Raw genomic sequence first — 20,871 nt, 5'->3', positions numbered from 1 at the left:
TATAATTTGCTTCTATTTATGGCATGAATACAACTTAATGAAATTTAATTTCAATTTAATGAAAATAAGTACTCTCAATTAGTAAATTTAGGTTAATTTTTAGACAAAATATTAAGCAAATTATAGGCACAGGTGATAAGCACATACGACAAAAAATCTTAATGGTATTACATAGAAATGGGAGAACCATTGTGTTTGTAGCAGATATCAATAAAGTCAAAAGATTTCAATCCACCAGCCTCCTTGTTAACCTTCTGCATAACTAAAGAAACTCACGTAAGAGACTAGCTTCAAGCTTCTGAAACAGTGGTTCTTAACAGAAAAGTGGTTCTCAAGCTTCTGAAACTGTGGTCTTAATATATCTAGAAGAATATTTACTTGTCATATCTTGGGGGTTACAAGGGAGGGTTGCTTTTATCATCTAGTAGTAGAGAACTAGGGCTACTATTAACATCCTACAGTGCAAGGAGAGCCCCCACAGAAAGAATTATCTGGCCCCAACAGTCTCTGGTTGCCAAGGTCAAGAAATCTGCTCTAAGAGAAAAGAGAAAGTTCTCTACATGTACTATCCTTTGTCAATGTTATAATCACCCTGTGTTCAGCACTGCTCCTTACCTTATATGCTCTTTGCCATTGGTAAGATTACTGAGGAAAATCTCCCACCCAAACCTTTCAGTTTTATATCATCCATACACCCACTGCCCCCAATTAGCACTCAGAATTTAAAGATGGACTTTATTGGAGAGTCCACATCCTTTATGTGCTAACAGTATACTCTCAATATGTAGATCTAACTTCCTCATTAAGCCACAGGAATTATGAGATTTTCAGATGACCCTTACCCAAGAGAAAAAAAAAAAGACTACACTAATTTGAGTAAAACCTTGATTCTAGCTAGCTATTAATTTCATGATTTCACTTAAAGTTATTCTTTGGCCTGATTTATATGGTTCAGGGATTCAAATATATTTTGCAGAATAAACCTGACCTTGAAATTTAAAAAATTCAATTTTTTATTGGATATATTAGCTATGTTAGCTTTCCCAAAAGGGAGTCTAAGCAGACCTTTTTTTTTTTTTTTTAAAGAACTACTTTTTAAGCTAGACAAAAAACCAAACCAAAACAAACAAAAACATTGACATAAAACAACTAGTAACTGAAATAACTATCATTTGGCACTTTATTCTCAATGTATTACTGCAAACACATAATACAGACATTTATTCTGAGTGTAAAGTGTTTACAAGAAAGTTCTTTGAAGCTATTTTGTGGTTAGTGTTTTGTTTCTCTTTCTGTCTCTCTTTTTTTCTCAAGTAAAGTTCCCTAGAACAGTTTAGCAGTAAATAGCACCTGTGACTTATTTTTTTTTTCAAATTAGGAGTTATTTTTACTCTGTAACTGTATTTAAACATGGAAAACTAGTGTATTCTTAAAGTAATGACCCTATCATAGTCGTCGTTTAATTTTGAGGCTCTTTACAATGACTATATTTCCAAATTTAGCATTTACTATGTATTAACTTTAGTGGTTAGAATACCTTGGAGGCATTTTATGCCTTTACATTCAAGTTGATTTAACTCCTAATTCTGAGATGCCTGTGGTAAAATGATAGTGAAGGTGAAACTGAATCCCTTTCATTTCAGAGCCACAAAGCTCTCTGCCAACAGAAAAGCAGCATTATTTTCAACACCTACAAGCTACAGAGGTGACAGTTATCAGGACTCCCACTGTGAAGAAAGAAAACCAGCACACAGTGAGATTATGGTTGCACAAATTTTAGGGACAAGATAAACAAGCTACCAGATTTCCCTTTCCCTAGGGTCGTGTACCCTGTGCCTGGCCCAATTCATTATCATTCACTCACTCCCTCTAAAATCATTTGTTGAGCACCTGCTGAATAATGAGCACTGTGCTGGGCACTGAGCACATGACAGTGAGGCAGCCAAATCCACAGACTACCTTCTGGGAGCTTATAGTCAGTGTTCAAGCATGTGCAGCCCAGCTTTCTACTCTCCCACTTGCAATCTCGCCTCTCACCATGCTCCTGAGTCAACTGCATGAGAAAAGAATTGGAAGCACAGAGAACAACAGAGGGACTGAACAGTTATATTTTTAATTTCTAGTCAGATCCCCAAAAGAGCTTAAGACATTAAGCACAGTGTGGGTAGCAAGAGATCTGTAACCAGCAGTATATTCTGGATCTGCTGTGGGGTCCTAAAGGACACTGTGGGGGGAAAACCAAGGGTATGAGAAGTACTGGCTAAAAATGGCTCAGGAAGGGCATCGAACAAAGAGAGAGAAAGGGAAAGAGAGGATCTGGTTCCTCACCAGCCAGGAGCACTGGTTAGAATGCTTTTGTTAGAAAATGCATACTTTCCATGTTTCCTTACAGGAAGTATCAGCTGGCCATTACCCAGGGCCAGGGTTAAGTGTTACCAAGTGGAATACACAAGTGTTTAGGCCTTTGAATTCCTCCCCTATACAGTGACGGTGCTCCTGGCCTAGCCTCCTGCCCCCACCCACAGTTATTTCAAAGTATAGTGCAACCAGCATATCTTGGGGAGACATTAGAGTTTTTCCAAAATATTTGGAAGGCAAAACCCAATGAGGACCTGCAGACAAAGACAGAACTTTTCTCTATAGAGATGTGCAAATGGAGACCACACAGTGTTACTAGTTGGTCTGCAGGGCATTTTTCAAAAGGAGTCTTCCTCATGTTTTAAACTGGCATACACAGATTTATGGCCTAAAACAGCATTTTCACACTGAGTCACAATCCATTAGTGAGATGTGAAATCATGTGGATTCAGCCAATATTTTTTAATGAAATAGAATAAAATCAAACAGCATAGAATAGGAAATATTAGACTACATTGTTGGTAACAAGAATATACATTGTTTTATGAAACTTGTTTCCATTCTATACACACATACTTTCTATTCTATACATACCTAATATCACTATCTAATCTGTTTGGTTCCTAAGCAATAATATATATTGCAAAGGATCCTATAAACTCTGCTTTAACTCGGTGCCATATAAATGTACTCTCTTAAACTGAACAGCAGTTTTGGTGGGGGGAGCGGAGGGGGCGGAACTGAAATTCACTAGTCTAAGCTAAACTATAGTAAGTAGAATGGAAATTTTTAAAAAATTTATCCCAAATAATTAACACACTCTTCTTTTGTACTAATTATGTTTCATTTGGTTTCCCTAAACTTTGTGTATGGGGATACATCTAGTTTTGCTACAAACATTCTTTCAGTCTCCTGTTACAGAGAGAAACACAATGTGGGAAATAACTAAAAACAGGACATGGGTTTGGATGCACAAGGCCAAATCCCACCACAGGGCAGCCCAGGCCAAATCCTGTCCCTCCATGTGCCAAACCACTGGACAGGAATCTGGAGAGAGGCAGGCTCTTTTCTCCATAGAAAAAGCTTTTAAAATGCCAATTTCTCAAATCATCGGGCAAAGGCCAACTGCTCTCTAGGATAGGGAGCCCTAAAAGGATCATGGCCAACTTATATTTATGAGCAGAACTAAATGTGTTGGGTCATCAAGGTTTTTGTAAACTTTTTAACAAACTCTATAAACAAAGCAGTATTTTCAACTGTGATTTTAGAAAAATTAAATTAGTTTGCCTGATACTCTTAAATAATCCTTTTTACCCCTACTCCTCACCCTTATCCATATATATCTGTATATATTAGAGAGAGAATAAAATAAAATAAAATAAATAAAATAAAATAATAAAATAATATAATAAAATAGCTATCACATGGCCTTGGGCTACCTGTGAAACAGTGCTGCCAGCACTATCCAGAGGCTTCAACTAGCTTTTATTGAGCTCCCTAAAATTTCCAAATATATCCTCAGGGTGTGTTTCCCTAATAGTCACATGTCCAATCTTAATTCAGGACTCACCAGCTTGCAACAGATAATTGTAACAGAGGAATGACTACTTACAAATGAACTTAATCTAGTGGGGACTGTCTACACCCTGGAACTAACCACAATGGTGACCCACAACACCAAGATCATTATTCCCCTAGCATCATAATGACAACTGTGTTACTAATGAATTAACTATTTTGGCCTTAGAATCACCGAGGTCAGGCAGATTTGGCCCAAGACTGGGAGTTAAGAGAGTAAAGGCTTAAAACCAACTGAGTCTCAACTTTATCATGAGTGGAGGAAGAAAGAGGACTTTTGTCAGTTAATATCTACAATTATAATTTTTTGCATTCTCTGGCTATATAGATTCTTAGTAATTATATCTGTAACATTAGTTGCTTTAAGGTTTAGGCTTATCTTGTTGAAAAAAATAACTTTGATCATTAAGTGACATTTCTCAAAGTCTCAGCCAAATGGAATAAGCATGCACCTTGCCCATACTGCCAGCTACAGAGAACTTACCCAATACACATGACTACCGAAAAGCAGCAAGAGATAGAATTTTTAGATCTCTCAAAATATTTTAATTCTGTGATTTTCAAGGTAATCAAACAACTTTGCAGAGTGAGAATCTTAGCAATATATAAATGATTTATATTTGTGTTGCAAATTTTACTGCAATTATAGCACAAAGCTTTTTTTTTTTTTTAAATAAACTTCAAGTTCCTTAGGTTTTCCCTATGAAGTCTACCATCCCATAGACAGGTACAATTGGCAGTTTATTTCTTTTTTCTAACCACTTTTCCATTCCTCAAATTAAGGAAATTTCTTGAGTTTCCTGATAGCAAACCCTATTCATAAAGACATCATGTGCTAATGATAAGTCCGAATCAATTAGAGGCCTCTGGGGTAAATTTACTCAGAAAGCAGTTAGATTTGGTGGTGGGGCAGTCCCTTTAGCACCAGGAGGCACTTCCTCTACGAGGTGGCAGTTTCTAAAACACCACGTAAACAATTGTAAGTAGATTATCTCTTAAATCAGAAATTTACACTGCTCCAGTGCAGCTCACCACACAATTGTAAGATTCAAAACTGAAAGGAGACACTTCACTTCCAACCTACTAATGAATGCACACAACAGCACATCTTCAGATGAACAATGAAAATTTTGATCAAAGTAGGCTATTTATATACATACTGTTCAATGCCCAAGTATTTTAGAACATTTTTAAACAATGACAATTAAATTTTCATTCTGAAGTTTTGCCTTTCTTGCACACCTTCTGTATTCCACGAGCCATTAATAGTAGTGGCAAATGGAGGGGGGGCAGGGTAGGTAATCCTTACACATTCCCACCAAGTACCAACATCCATAATCCTGCACTGTGGTCTCCAATTGCATTAAAAAAATTGGGGGGGGGGGGCTCTTATCTAAACTCTTTCCAACAAAAAGAGAGTAGAAAATGAAATTGCAGAGAAGTATTAAATACAGAAGCTTCAACTTGTCAACATTGAAATTACATTTTCAGATTCCCTATCATAAAAGGCCTGGATCTAAAATGAGTGTTGAGAAGAATTCTTACCTATGGATACCAGAAAGGCAAGAAGGAAAAAGGAAGAAGAGAAGGGGAAAAAAAAAAAAAAAAACACAAAAACAAAAAAAACCAAACCAATTTCCAGTGGATAAAAACATGAAAACATATGGCATCTTCACATCGGCCAACCGCTTTCTACCTGTTTGGATCTTCAGAGGAGGGATGAGGGACATTTCTGCAACCCCAGAGAGATGGCTTTCTGCATACATAATTTAAATAAATCACTCCAGCATGAAAGAAGAGCAGCAGAACTCTTCTAATTACCACTGCTTGGACCTCATGTGCTGCTTTTTCTTTAAAGCCACACTAGTTCATTATTCTGCCTTCAACTCTCTGAAATGATTCATTCCCCCCTTCACTCCTGAGCAGACTCTGCAGGGAAGCTAGTATTTAAGTTTAATTTCTAGTGCCACTTGCTTTGGAGAGTTGGATGAGAAGAAGGAGGAAGAATCTAATTTAATAATTCTGTCACGGTTTGGAGGCGCACCCTCCGCCCCTACCCCCAAAAAATAACTCGACAAACAAGACCCTCTGGCAAGCTATAATCGTGAGCGAAGACACCAATCGGGAAAGGAGGGCCCACGTGTGGTGGGAGCTGTCACCCAACGCAAGTGGCAGCCGGCGAGGAGGAGGGAGAGAGGGCGGGAGAGAGGCTGCTGCTTGCAGCTGCACCGGCCTGGGCGCTCCGAGAGAGACCCGACTCCAACTGGAACGTGCTTAGCTCTCTCCTAGACACTAGGCGGGGAGAAATCAAAGGGCAGGGAGGCTGGATCCCGCGTCTTCGGGAGCTGTCCCTCCGAAAGAAAGGGACAGCCCCCGGAGCGCGCCGCGGGCTTCCCCAGAAGCCCGAGCTCGCGCGCAGGACGCGCGGCTCCACCACGTCCAGGGCGCCCCCCGCCTTACCGTCCCAGCTCCGACTCCACCTCGAAGAAATCGCTCAACGCATCCCTGTTGGAACCTTCGATCCAGTAATCCGGGACGAGGCTCCCGGCTCCTGGGGCCACACTGGCGGTGACCGAAGAGCAGGACGAGGAGGAGCACGAGGGCACCGTGACTTTGAGCATCTTCGCGGCGGGACTCCGGAAGCCGCCACCACTGTCGCCGCCGCTGCCGGAGCGAGAAGCCCCGCCGCCCGCCGCCGCCTGCGAACGCAGGAGCAAGAGGTGGCGTCCTTCACACACACGCACACACCCACCGCCGCCGCTGCCGCTGCCGCCGCCTCCCCCGGCGCCCTGGGCCGCGCGCAGTCTGCGGCTTTCCTCCTGCACGCTCGGGAGGGAGGGAGGGAAGGAGGGTGGGTGGAGAAGGGGGCGAGGAACCGGGAGAGGGTGTGGAGGGAGAACCCGGTCGCTGTCAGCCGGAGAGGAGAGGCGGAGGCACTGCAAAGGAGAGAGATTCCCTCCCCCTTCTCTCCCTCCCTCCCCACGTCCCCTCCTCCCTCCGCCGAGCCTTTCCAGCCCCCTCCCTTTTTTCCTTTCTCCCTCCCAGTCTGTGGCTGCGGCGGTGCCGGCAAGGGCGGCTCCGGATGCGGGAGCTTGGGGAAAGCACGAGGACCAGAGCATCATCCCACGCGCCCTCCCGCGGGAGCCGGGAGCCTGGAAAGGACCGCTCGCAGTGGGACGCTCGCTCCAGGAGTGGCGGGCGCCCAGCGCTCTCTGGGAGCACAGGGGTCTGGACCACCTAGCACAAGGGTGAGAAAGCGACCTGACTGTTGTTGGCGCCACTCATCCCTCCCTGAGCGCGTGCAGGTGGCGAGTCCCTCCCACCTAGCACCAGCTAACCAGCCATCCCTTGTGCGTCCTTCTGTCAAAGCTTATACTGGCGGCTGGGGAGGGTGCCCTGTGGTCGCCGATTTCCCAAGGCTCCTGTGCCCGGCCCCAGGAAAAGCTGGAGGATAAGGAAGCACCTGGGTCCACAGTGACCTGACTCACCTTTGAGTGAGTCTTCAGTTGGATGAGATGCTAGGGTGCTGCCGCTGGCATTGCCTCCTTTAGCACTGCTGGAGCTCCTGAAAGGGCAGGTGTTTGCCTTCTCTAGTTCACTCCCAACCCTGAAGCTAGAACAGAAATGATCCAGAGAATTACAGGTCTGGAAGGGCCCTCTGCAAGCCTTAAGGCAGGACCTGTTCCCATTCATGACAGAGAAGATTGCTACATTTAAAGCACTTTCCTCCTCCCAAGAGATGTGCCCCATCACAGGCATTCCACTGGCTGTCTGCCAGCCTTCAGGCTAGTCTTCCAAATACTGGTTAAATGTATATCATTTATATTTCTATCCTTGAAATTTTTCTTTCCAGATTTCAGCAAAGATAAACAACAATCAGTCATATTCTGTAATATATCTTTATATATATAAAGTTATTACATCACACCTATTTCTGACTAAATAACTATGAGGCCCTTTCTTTAACCTTTCCTTCACAGGTGTTACTTTCAGTATTATTATTATTTTTACTTTCCTCCAACATGCACTAAACTCTTCTCATGTGTTCCCATCCCTGATAACACGGTAAACACAGTCCATATTCTCCTTTAATTTATTGATTTATGTCTGGTTCTTAAAACCTTTCATGCTATATTAGTGAACTACAAAAAAAATCACCAAATAGTGATAGGAATATGATCCTTAGTTGATTGGAAATGAAAAAATAAATATAAAAACTATTCCTCACAGGTAATTTTATGAAGATGAACATATGCTCAATTTACAAATGGACTAAAAATAGTAAGTATATGTACATTCATACAAATTCAGTGTCATTTTCAGACTGAAAATGCTCATGTGACACTATTTTTCAGAGAATGAACTCCATAATCTTCATGTTATAAAATCAAGTTCATACGCAAAGCAAGTAAATTCTAGTTCTCATGAAGTAAGTGTCCCTTGGCTTGCACTGTCTGGTGGAGGAAGAGCATGAAGTGGTTGCTAGGCCATTTTTATTCACACTTCTCTGAGGCAAGTTCTAAAGTTGCAGCACTACATGCACATACTTGTCTGTTGTGAGCAATTCTTTTACAACATAAGTCCAAAGCAAGCACATTACATTGCAGGAGATGATAAGTCTTTTTACTCTTGCTATTTTGGGGAACAATAGCTACAGAAACATCATTTCATGGCACAGAGGACATTGTAGAGTTGATATTTACATTCAACACCGGTTTAGTCATTTGATACCTATGCTTTTCAAAACTGACTTTTGTAAAAGTACTATCAACTGATGTTTCAATAGAGGGTATCTGGTTCAACGAATCAGTTTATGTTTATTTAAAAACATAAGATGAAAATAAGTATTATTTTAAAAAATGTGGAAAAGGACTGAACCATATGATTTATCTTAAATATCATCTAAGATGACCAGAAAAAGAACAAAGGCATATGTCCATAAAAAGAAAGGGAGAAATAGTATCAACTAAATCTCAGAATCTAAGAACAGATGGAAAAATAGTAACTGACTTAGAAGACTGGGTATACTCAAAACCCAGATTTGTAATGGGAGAAGCCAATAAGAAGAAATCTAATTCTTACTACAGAATTCCAGAAATGCTTAGGAATTGACTACCAGATCTTTCTAAAGTTGGGGCAGAGAATAAGACATTAGTTGAACACTTTCATAAGAAGTTCTTAGGCCCCTATATTTCTTCTTCTATCATTCACTGCCAAAAAACACACTTTCTTTTCCAAACCCTTGGAAAAGGGAAGAGATTTAATCTTTGGGAATGTTGAATAAACAATGAAATATGTCTTACATCACAAGGTACAGCTCACACTGTACAGCTCACCCACAAACAGAGGGATTCATGAAACTCTACATAATAAAATGTGAGATTTCCAGGTCCACCAGACTCCCAAAATACTGACAAATAGGCATAGGTCTATCATATTCCCAGCCACACAAGAAATTAAAGGATTCCTCACTGAGAAAACTAAACAATCTCAGGAGAGAGGGACGTAAGGATACTGACAATTAAGATACTCCCCCACAACAAAACATCCTGATTTTTCTCAACACCTTACAGTGAAGCCTATCATTCAACAGGCTCAGGGACCCAAAGCTTCCAATTACCTATTTTTTGTCTCACTCATACACACATGGCTAAGGTTCCATTCTGGTATGGCAGAGTAGCTGGTATGACTAACCCTCTATATATAACAATTATAATCTCTGGATTAAATATAAAAAGAGTTATTTAAATGTGCAAAAGACCTACCAAAATCAGAAAACTGAAAATAACGCAACCCACAAAAGAAAGGAACTTTTCTGAATTAGGTACACATTTATTTAGCTTTTCCCTGAGGACTCTACAGGCAACACAACTCTCAGTAGCTTAATGTGGCAGAATACAGAATTCAGGGCTGGCAGAAAGGCTAGAAATTGAGAAGAAATTCCAGAAAGAAGGGAGCACAGTGAAGGAATCCAAAAATCTACGTATAAACTGAGCTCAAATACTAAGCTAATCTCTGAACTACGCATATGTGTGGGAAATTCCAAGGAACTTAGCAGAAAGCACAAAGCAATAACTGGAAAGTTGAAAGTTGCGAAAAAATTTTAGCTGTTCCTCACCACAGGAAGACATGGTTTGGGATATGAGTTTCACCAAGTTTAATTGTGTGTTACAAGAAAGAAAAAAAAACTTTAGGAAAGATAACAGAATCCAGAATCTCTGCAAGGAATCACTGACAATCCAGTATACAATTAAAACAAAAATACTAGATATGTGAAGTGGTAGAAAAATTTGAACCACAGTCAAAAGAAAAAAATCAATCAACAGAAACCAACACTAAGATGATTGATAGACTGATATTCATAGTCAAAGGATTTAAAATAGCTATAAATATGTTCAAATAATTTTTAAAAAGATATTCACAAGTGTACATCTGGGTAATACTATCAGAGAAATGGAAACTATCTAAAAGAAAACATTGGAAATTGAAGAACTGAATGGGCAAACTATCTGAAATTTGAAAAAAAAAATCACTTAAAGAACCTACAGAAGAGTTAAGATTGGAGAGGAAAGAATGGGTGAACCTGAAGACAGAATATGGCATCTAATTTCTAAGATAGTCCCCACTAATCATCTCCTGATAATCATGCCTTTCTGAGTTCACCTACCACAATGAATTGGGTTGACCTCTGTGACAAATAGAATACAGCAGAAGTGAAGATGTGTGACTTCTACAGTCATAAAAGCATTACAGATTCTGCCTTGATCTCCTAGATTGCTCATTCTGAGGGAAGCCAACATCCATGGCATAAGGATTCTCAAAAGCTGCATGGAGATGGTGATGTGGAGAGGAACCAACTTATCAACCACATCAGTCAGCCATCATGGAAATAAATTCCCCAGCCCCAATCAAACCTTCAAATGACTACAACCCCAGCCAACATCTGACTAAAGTCTCATAAGAGACCAGAGCTGAACCACAAAACTATTCAGAATTTCAAATAACTCAGAATTCTGAATTCATAGAAATTGTGGGAGATATATGATATTGCTGTTTTAAGTCACTAAATTTTGGAGTAATTTGTTTTTCAGCAATAACAAACCAATAAAACAGAGCTATAGAAATTATTTAGTGTATAGAACAATAACAAAAAGAAAGAAAACAAAAATTAAAGGAAAAAGGGTAGGGGGACAAGTTTCAGTGAATTATAGGACAATATCAAGATACCTTACATATCACTGGGGTTCCAGGAGATAAAGAGAAAGGACTGGGGCAGAAAACTTATTTGAAAAAATGGCTGAAGTTTCCCCCAATTTAGGTTAACATCAGCTTATAGATTCAAGAATTTCAGAAACCTAAACAAAATAAGTAGAAATAAAACCACATCTAGACCCATCTAAGTCAAATGCTTAAAAACATAGATTGAAAAAAATTTTTTTTGAAAGCATCCTCTGCTGCAGGGGGGCCGGGGGGGTGGGAGGAAGACAGAGAAGGAGAGAAGTATATTACAGATTATAGGGAAGTAATAATACAAATGACAGATGACTCCTCATCAAAATAATGTAAGCCAAAAACAATAGAATAATATTTCCAAAGTTATTTAACTTTGAAAACATTTAATTATTAAAGAAAAAAAAATTGTAGATTCAAAATTCATACTAAAGGAATATTTTTAGGCTGAAGGGAAATAAACCAGATGAAAACTCAGATATACAGAAAGGAATGAAGATAGCAGAAATATGTGTAAATAAAAAAAGCTCTAGTTCTTATTCTTTTATTTAAAAGACAGCTAGTGGTTTAAAGCAAAAATTATAATATTGAATTCTGTGAGTTATGAAATATGTATTAGTAAGGGGCATCTGGGTGGCTCAGTTAAGTGTCCAACTCTTGGTTTCAGCTCAGGTCATGATCTCATGGTTTATGAGTTCAAGCCCCACATCAGGCTCTGCAGTGACAGTGCATGCTTGGGATTCTCTCTCTTCCTCTCCTTCTGCCCCTCCCCTGCTCGTTCCCTCTGTCTCTCAAAATAAATAAATAAATTTAAAATTTTGTTTAACAAAATAAAATATGTATTGGTAAAATATGATAAAAACTACATATAAATCCTTCTACATAATATTAAGAAAAAGGCAAAATTAAGTGATAGAATACAGATCAGTGGTTCTCAGAGGCCAAGATAGGGTAGAGAATGGGCTAAAAATGGGTTTGAGGGGATTTGGGAGTGATAGAAAATTTTAAGTCATGATTTTGATGGTGATTATATGATTTTATGCATTTGTCAAAATCTTTTAATTACACTTTAAAAATTGATGAATTTTTAAAAACATTTATTTATAGAGAGAAAGAATGTACATGCATGTGCTCCTGTGCACACTTTTGCAAGAAAGGGGCAGACAGAGAGAGTCCCAAGCAGACTCTGTGCTGTCAGGACAGAGGGGCTTGATCTCAGGAACCATGAGATCATGACCTAAACTGAAATTGAGTCTGACACTTAGCCGACTGAGCCACCCAGGTGCTCCCCAAACTGATGAATTTTATTGTATACAAACTGTATCTATTAAAGCCAATTACAATTGTATTTAGCCAATTCTTCAACTTAGGCAAAATCAAAAGTCCATAAATACTGAAAAGGAAAAAGTTAAACTGTTGCCATTTATATGACCTGATTTTTTACACAGAAAATCTTACGATTTCACTTATACTACTAAAATTACTAAGTGAATTTGGAAAGGTCACAGGGTAAGAGGTCAAAATAAAACAATCAATTGTCTTTTTAAAATACTAGCAGAAAACATTTGGAAAATGGAAAATGGAAAATGGAATAAAATTAAATTAAATTAAATTAAATTAAATTTAAAAAGCATAAAATACACAATCGTCTACAGTATAAACTATCAAATACTGTTACGAGAAATTAAATAAAATCCAAATAAGTGGAAAGACATACTATGTTCATTAATCGAAAGATTCAATATTGTTAACATGTCAATTATTTAATATGTAGACTAAAGTCTATTAATTGATATGTAGGCTAATTCTAGTAGTCTTTGTTTATAGAAATTGAAAAGTCTATTTTAAAATGTGTAAAGAAATAGGGGTGCCTGGGTGGCTCAGTTGGTTAAGTGTCGGACTTCGGCTCAGGTCATCTCATGGTTTGTGGGTTCAAGCCCTACACTCGGCTCTGTGCTGACAGCTCAAAACCTGGAGCCTGCTTCAGATTCTGTCTACATCTCTCTCTGCCCTTCCCCCAAACATGCACTGTATCTCTTTCTCTCTCAAATATAAATAAACATTAAAAATGTTTTTAAATAAAATGTGTAAAGAAATACAAAATACCTGGTATACAAAAACAATTCTGAAAAGAACAAAGTAGGAGGTCTCACTCTTTTGATTTCAAAACTTACAATAAAGCTACAATGAAATCTTACAGAAATGAAACCAGTACAGTATTGGTGTAAGGACAAAAAGAATAGTTCAATGGAACTGAAAAAAAAGAGTTCAGTATATATATGTGGTCAATTAATTTTGGTAAAAAGTATCAAAGCTATTTAATGAGCAAAGGAAAGTCTTTTCAGTAAATAGTACTAGAACAACTGGATAAATGTGAAAAACAAATCTCAATCTTTTTCTGTACCACAAAAAAAAATTAATTTAAGATGAATAAGGGGGACCTGGGTGTCTCAGTCCATTAAGTGTCTGACTTTGGTTCAGGTCATGATCTCATGGTTCGTGAGTTTGAGCCCCACATCAGGCTCTGTGCTGACAGCTCAGAGCCTGGAGCCTGCTTCAGATTCCGTGTCTCCCTCTCTCTCTGCCCCTCACCCACTCACGCTCTGTCTCTCTCTCTCTCTCAAAAATAAACACTAAAAAAAAAAATTTAAGATGGATAAGCTTATGCATATAAGCAAAAAGTATAGTAGCACTTCTAAAAGAAAATATTGAAGAATATCTTCAGAAACTTACAATAGATAAAAATATCTAGATAAGACACTGTGAACTCTAAACATAAAAAAAATTAAAAATTGGAATTTATCAAATTTTAAAATTTTTGCATGTCAAGAGAAAAAATTAAGAAAATACAAACACAAGCCACAAACTGGGAGCAAACATTCTCAATACAAATATCTCACCAAAAATATGTACCTGGAATATGCAAGGAATTCTGAGAAATCAATACAAAGATTAAATAAGAACAGTCAAAAGACTCCTGGTGTCTGCCTAGCATACAGAAAGCCACAAGGAACACTTCCCCAATCCTTATAATACAACAAACAGCCAAAATGCAAGGTCAAGATTTTCCTGGACCCTTCAGAGAACTGAGATCACAGGACAACCAAGTAGTCTAAAATCTTAAGAGAGACAGCTGTCTGCAGGAAAGATGGCAGTTGCTTACCTGTGGCAAACACGGCCACATAACAGTAAAAATTCTTTATGAAGAGTTAACAAATTGGGGGATGTTGAATGTGGGCTTACAAGAGAATGTGAAAGCCTGGGGAGTGACATATATAGGAGGAGCTCACACCTTGTTGCAGGCCTTCCTCCACAGACTCTACTGGGCACACCAAAAAATGGGTGAGAGTCCTGAAAAAGCATGCTTCGTGGTCCAGACTTAAGACGAAGAGAACAGCAGCTACTGTGAGGGGGTAAAAGCCAGCGATGACCTTCTCCCTCATCTCCCCTATTGAAAAAAAAAAAATAGCACCATCCTGCAGGAGTGGGGAGGCAACAAACATTGTCACCTTTACACATTGGCACAAACCCACAATGAAGGGAACTAAAAAAAAATCCCTCTTCCCTGAGGGGAGGGGCAGGAATATGTCCTGAACACAGAACTAAAATGGTGAAAAGGCTAGAGCTATAAGGTCACATCTCTAACACCCAAGGGCACAGGGCCTACCTAAGACTGAAGCTGAATGAGAACAATAGAGAATGTCCCGTCTGCTCCCCACCACTAAGCTAACAAGCATCAAGTAACAAGTAACAGTGAAATACTACAAGAGCACAGGCACAGACCCTTGTGGCATAGTATGACTGGAAGACCTAAAGCTAAGGGTGGGGCAGACAGAGAGAAAAAGGCTGAGGAAAACCAGCCCCCACCCTAAATGAAAGACATTGGTAAAGAAATATAAAGCATGTTGTGCAATGAGCATAACCAGAGCATGAAGTGCAAATCCAACCAAAATCCTCACTAAATTAACTCAACTCCCACACTAAATACCTAGCAGAAGGAAGGCATACCTTTTTATAGACATAAAATCTATTTACCTTTGTTTCCACTGTCCAAAACAAGATGCATGACTTCCAACACAAAATTATGGGGCAAACAAAACATCAAGAAATAAACATACTGCTAAGAAACAAAACTCTAAACTGAACCGGACTCAGATATTATGGCATGTTAGAGTTATCTAACAAAGACATAAAAATAACTGTGATTATCATGTTAAAAACTCTAATGCAAAGGTGAAAACTTACAAGATCAGTAGGAAATTTCAGAGAAGAGATGGGATCTCAGAAAAAAAATCAGATAGAATTCCAAGAAACAACCCTCCCCCCCGCATAGTAATATAGATGAAGAATCTTCAACACACATATCAGTACCTACATCAATGAAAGAACCAGTGAATTTATAAATAGGTCAATAAAATTTACCCAAGTTGAAACACAGAACACAGCATCCAAGGCCTATGGGATAATTTTATACAGTCTAACTATGCCAAACAGAATGCTAGAAAGAGAAGAAAGAAAGAGAATAGGGGAAAAATTATGAAGCAGTAATCTATAAATTTTCCAAAATTAGTAACATACATCAAACTACAGATCCATGAAACTTAGGGAAGAGGAAGAGTATATATCAAATATTATATATATATAAGTATTGTATTATATATGCATATGTACATACTAATATACCACCAATACATATTATTTTTAATTTTCTGAAAGGAAACAACAAGGAGAAAATGTGGAGGTAATGAGGAAAAATACATTGCATATAGAGAAAATATGATAAGAATTACAGTAAACTTCTTGTCAGACAAGGAAGATGACAATGTAGTGATCTTTGTTTCTGTTATTTCTATGATGGTATGTTTTCTTGAAGTTTAATTGACATTAAATTTCTATGATGGTATGTTTTATTGAATTTTAATTGACATTAAATAAACAGTAATATTTAAAATGTACCATTTTAAAAGCATTGACATATGTCTATACCTGCCAAATCATCACCACAATAAAAATAGTGAACATATCCATCACTTCCAATCCTTGTGCTCCTTTTCATCTCTCCTTTTATCTCCCCTCACCAACCCCCGACCTAAGCAACCACTGATCTGCTTTTTGGCACTATAAAGAAGTTACATTTTCTAGGGTTTTATATAAATGGAATTACAGTATTCATTATATTTTTTCCAGCTTAATTTTTAAAGAAACTAATATAAATGTGTTTTAAAATTATAGAGTGGAAGAGAGCCAAGCATAAGAGACTCTTAAAAACTGAGAACAAACTGAGGGTTGATGGGGGGGGGGGGGGGAGGGTGGGTGATGGGTATTGAGGAGGCACCTGTTGGGATGAGCACTGGGTTTGTATGGAAACCAATTTGACAATAAACTTCATATATTGAAAAAAAATTTATAGTGTCATAGGGTAGTTCTATTTTTAATTTTTTGAGGAAACTCAAAATACTGTTTTCCAGAGTGACTGCACCAGTTTGCATTACTACCAACAGTGCAAAAGGGTCACTGGGTTCTACTCCTGAAGCCAAGATAGTGTTTACTATCAGCAATGTTAACTAACCTGAATTTAAACAAAAATAAATAAATAAATAAATAAATAAATAAATAAGTAAAAGTCAAGAAAAAAGAAAAGAAAAGAAAATGCAATTATTTCAGGGAAAAATCATATAGTGTCACAAAGCTTAGTACTCTGCCTTATTTCTATTTTCAATTTCCACTTCTCAGAAGACAGCCTGAGTCCTCAGTTTTCTAAATTATCATAAATTTCCCAGCTATCCAAAGAACTGCAGAACTCCTTCCTTTAGCTAGACAATCTGGCTTCTCTTGCCTTGTTCATCTTACTTAACATTTTCTGGCTTTGAAATGCAATGATTTTAGCATTTGTCTCAGGAAATAAGAAACAACAAAATAATAATTTAGTTCTTTAAAAAGACCAATGAAATTGATGAACTTCTAGACAGATGATCAATGTAAAGAGAAGAGACACAAGTAACCAATATTGGGATGAAAGCTGGGAAAATTACCACAAATTTGATGCACATTTTAAAAGTCATAAGAGGATATGGAAATATGAAAATCTGACTGGCTCTATATTTATTAAAGAAACTGAAACTCTAATGAAATGCTTACACACACACACACACACACAACTCTAGACCCAGATGGGTTCACTGGTAAATTTTTCATTGTAAGAAAAAATAACATCAATCTTATATAACTGTTCCAGAAAAGAGAAAGAAATAATAATTCTTAACTTGCCTTTTGAAGCCAGGATCAGTTGGTTTGTAACAAAGACATTATAAGGAAAGAAGAAATTTTCAGGCCAATATCACTAGTGGACTAAATTTTTAAAAATTAAGCAATATGAGATCATAAGTAATACTATATCATGATCAGGTTTGGTTCTTTCCAGGAATTCAAGGTTAGTTTAATATTATGAAATCAACCATGTACTTCACCCACAATAGCAGACAGAGGAAGAAAAATCATATGGCCATTTTAGTAGATGCAGGGAAAAAAAATGATAAAATCAAATCATTTTAATTGTAAAAACCAAAAAGAACAAACTAGGCACAGAATCTGCAGCAAAAATCACACTTAAAGGTGAAATGCTGAAAATTTTCCCTCTGAGATCAGAAATGATGAAAACATTCTCTCTACCATCACCTCTACTTCTACTCAGTATTTTACAGTAGGTTTTTAACAAGTGCAATGACAAGATTTAAAAAAAAAAAAAAAAGCTAGGAGTGCCTAGGTGGCTTGGTCGGTTGAGTGTTCAACTCTTGGTTTTGACTCAGGTCATGATCCCATGGTTCGTGAGATCTAGCCCCACATCAGGCTTTATGCTGGCAGTGCAGAGCCTGCTTGGGATTCTTCTCTCCTTCTCTCTCTCCCTCTCTGCCACTCTCCCACTAGCTCTTTCTGTCTCTCTCTCAAAAATAAATAAATAAACTTAAAAAAAACTAAAAGGAATAGGTACTAAAAGAAAAAAAGATCTGTCATTATTTATAAATGATAGGATTGCTTATGTTGAAAATCCAAAAGATCTGTAAATTATCAGAATTAATGAGTTTATAGTCATTGAATAAAAGTCATCCAAAATTTAACATAAATTATATTTCCATATATTAGAAATAACTAGAAAGAAAATTTAAGCTTTACTATTCAGCAATAAAATAATAAACTATTAATACACACAGAAACATGAGTTTCAAAAACATTAAGCTGAATGAAAAAAGTCAGACCGCCAAGAGTAATATTGCATGATTCCATTTATTTGAAACTCTAGAAAAAGTGAAGATAAAATGACCCACATGGAGATAGATCTTCTTTTCTGAAATGTCTGAGAATAACCAAGTTACCTATAAAGAAACAATAGTAAGAATTTCATCACACTTCTCAGGATGCTCAAAGACAATGAAGCAATCACTTCAAAGTTCAAAGAAAAAAACTGATTTTGAATCAGTTTTTGAATAGGGGAGGAGTTAAGATGGAGGAGAGGTAGGGGGACCCTTGGTTTTCCTCACCCATCAAACACAGCTGTATTGAGGTCAGATCATTTGAGCACCCAGAAAATTAATCTGTGGAGTGGCAGAAAGATCCACAGTGAGAGGATGGTGTGGCAGGTGTGAGATGCTTGAGTGAATTGGGGGAGAGAAAAAACAGCAGTGACATGGAGGGAGGGAACCCTTTCTGTGGAGAGACAGACAAAGGAAAGAGGAGAGAGAGGCTGAGAAAGTCAGCATTGAGTTCACACAGGAGGAAAGAAAACCTCTCTGGATCACAGACTGGGGAGTGAGAAGTACTTTTTTCTCTCAAACAGCATTTGGAGCTCAAACTCTGAGGTTTTGGAAGTGCACAGCTTTCTCTTGAGCAGAGCTGTGGTGAGCACTCCTGGGTGGAGGAAGCTGGCCCCTAAGTGCACAGCATGGTGTAGCCATCTTGGGGTTCCTTGGTAGAGAACATTCCCCTTCCTGGAATATGTTTGGAAGAAGGTATATTGCTTCTCCAAGGACAAAAGACGCAGCACGCACCAGCATAAGGCCTTTCATTAGCAGAGGACAGAGGCACACCAAGAGGGAATATAACCTTTGCTGCTTTTAGTGGTGCTGCACCACAGAGTCCATGCAGCGTGCAGGTGTGGGACTGTTTTCCAGAGACAAAGGACTTCAGACAGAATGGAGAAGCTCTACTCCGGAGGGGAGGAGGGGGCAGATCTACACAGTTCCCGTACTTTAATAATTCTGGTTTTGAATCCCAGCTGTGTGCCAAAGAAAAATGGCAGGAGAGTTGTGGCACAGGGTAAGCTGACTGCCCTCACATTTCTGTGAGGGGTGCGAGATCCCCGGTTCTGGGATGAGAAATTGGGCTAGCACCATTTTCCCCTCAACACCAATATCCGGGGACTTCAGAGAGCAACACAGCAGCCCCAGTGGACGTGGGACCCACTTACACCAAAATCTCGCCTCCCTGTGCCTGGCCACTGCTTATTTACTACCTATTTATTAATTTACTGGGGTAAAACTGACTCTAAGCCAATACAGCGGGCCTCTCCTCCAAAAACCAGCACATTGAGTACCCCTCATGAACAAAGTACACTGAAAATCGAGCGCTGCAAATGACACCTACAGTTCTGGTGGAAATAGGATCAGGCTTACTTTTTTTCTCTTTTCTTTTCTTTCTTTCTTTTCTTTTTCTTTTCTTTTCTTTCTTTTTTCTTTCTTTCTTTTCTTTCTTTCTTTCTTTCTTTCTTTCTTTCTTTTCTTTTTTTTTCTTTTTTTTCTTTTCTTTTTCTTTCTTCTTCTTCTTTTCTTCTCTTTCTCTCTTCTTCTTCTTCTTTTCTTCTTCTTCTTCTTCTTTTTTCAGAATCAGGTTCATAGTTTCTTGTTTTTTTTCATTTCCTTTTCTCTTTTTTTGGGGGGGGATCAATCTTTTTATTCTTTTCTCTTTCTTTTTTCTTCTTTTTTTTCTTTCCACTTTCTTTTTCTTTGGACTCAGCCTTATAGTTTGATTCTCTGTTTGTTTTTCCCTTTTCTTTTCTCTTTTTTTCAGGGATCAGCCTCCCCCCCAGCCCTTTTTTTTCCAGCTTACTTGAACAAACAAATAGAAGTACACCTAGTTAAAGGTCTGGACACTTCCCACTACAAGCAAGGAAGAGCTCTGCAGAGGACTGACCAGTGGGAAACAGGAAGCCAAAACAGCAGAATGCACACAGCTTATACCAGAAACACTTTCTGAAGTTCCAGGCCCTGGACCATGTATGATCCCTTTTTAATATAGCAGTACTCTCTGGTGAAGGAAATATAACAATTTTTAAAACATGCAAAACAGAAACTTAGTCAAAGTGACCAGACAGAGGAGTTCTCCCCAAAAGAAGATCAAGAAAAATCACAGCCAGAGACTTGCTCAAAACAGATATAAGCAATATATCTGAACAAGAATTTAGAACAATAGTCATAAGACTACTAGCTGGGCTTCAAAAAGCAGAGAAGACTAGTGAAACCCCTGCTGCAGAGATAAAAGACCTAAATATTACTCAGGCTGAAATTAAAAAATGCTATAGCTCAGATACAAAACCGGCAGGATGCAGTCACAATGAGGACTGAAGAAGCAGAGAATAGGTGATATAGAAGATAAATTATGGAAATAATGAAGATGAAATGAAGAGTGAAAGGAAAGTATTAGATAACGAGGGAA

At 38.4% G+C, this 20,871-nt stretch overlaps 1 protein-coding gene across 1 annotated transcript in view; it reads right to left on the bottom strand.

Moving 5' to 3' along the window:
• The window catches only part of CAMK4 (calcium/calmodulin dependent protein kinase IV), a 216,665-nt gene extending 209,765 nt beyond the window's left edge, over window positions 1-6,900 (bottom strand). Inside the window, exon 1 of the mRNA XM_030326235.1 lies at window positions 6,397-6,900. Coding sequence (XP_030182095.1) covers window positions 6,397-6,557 — 161 coding nt within the window. The 5' untranslated portion in view covers window positions 6,558-6,900. The remainder of the gene's footprint in view (window positions 1-6,396) is intronic.
• Between the last annotated feature and the right edge of the window lie 13,971 nt (window positions 6,901-20,871).

Source organism: Lynx canadensis, chromosome A1, assembly GCF_007474595.2.
Source record: "Lynx canadensis isolate LIC74 chromosome A1, mLynCan4.pri.v2, whole genome shotgun sequence".
NCBI classification, from domain to species: Eukaryota; Metazoa; Chordata; class Mammalia; order Carnivora; family Felidae; genus Lynx; species Lynx canadensis.
The sequence above is the reverse complement of the archived record's forward strand: the minus strand, read 5'-3'. Positions and strand labels throughout refer to the sequence as shown.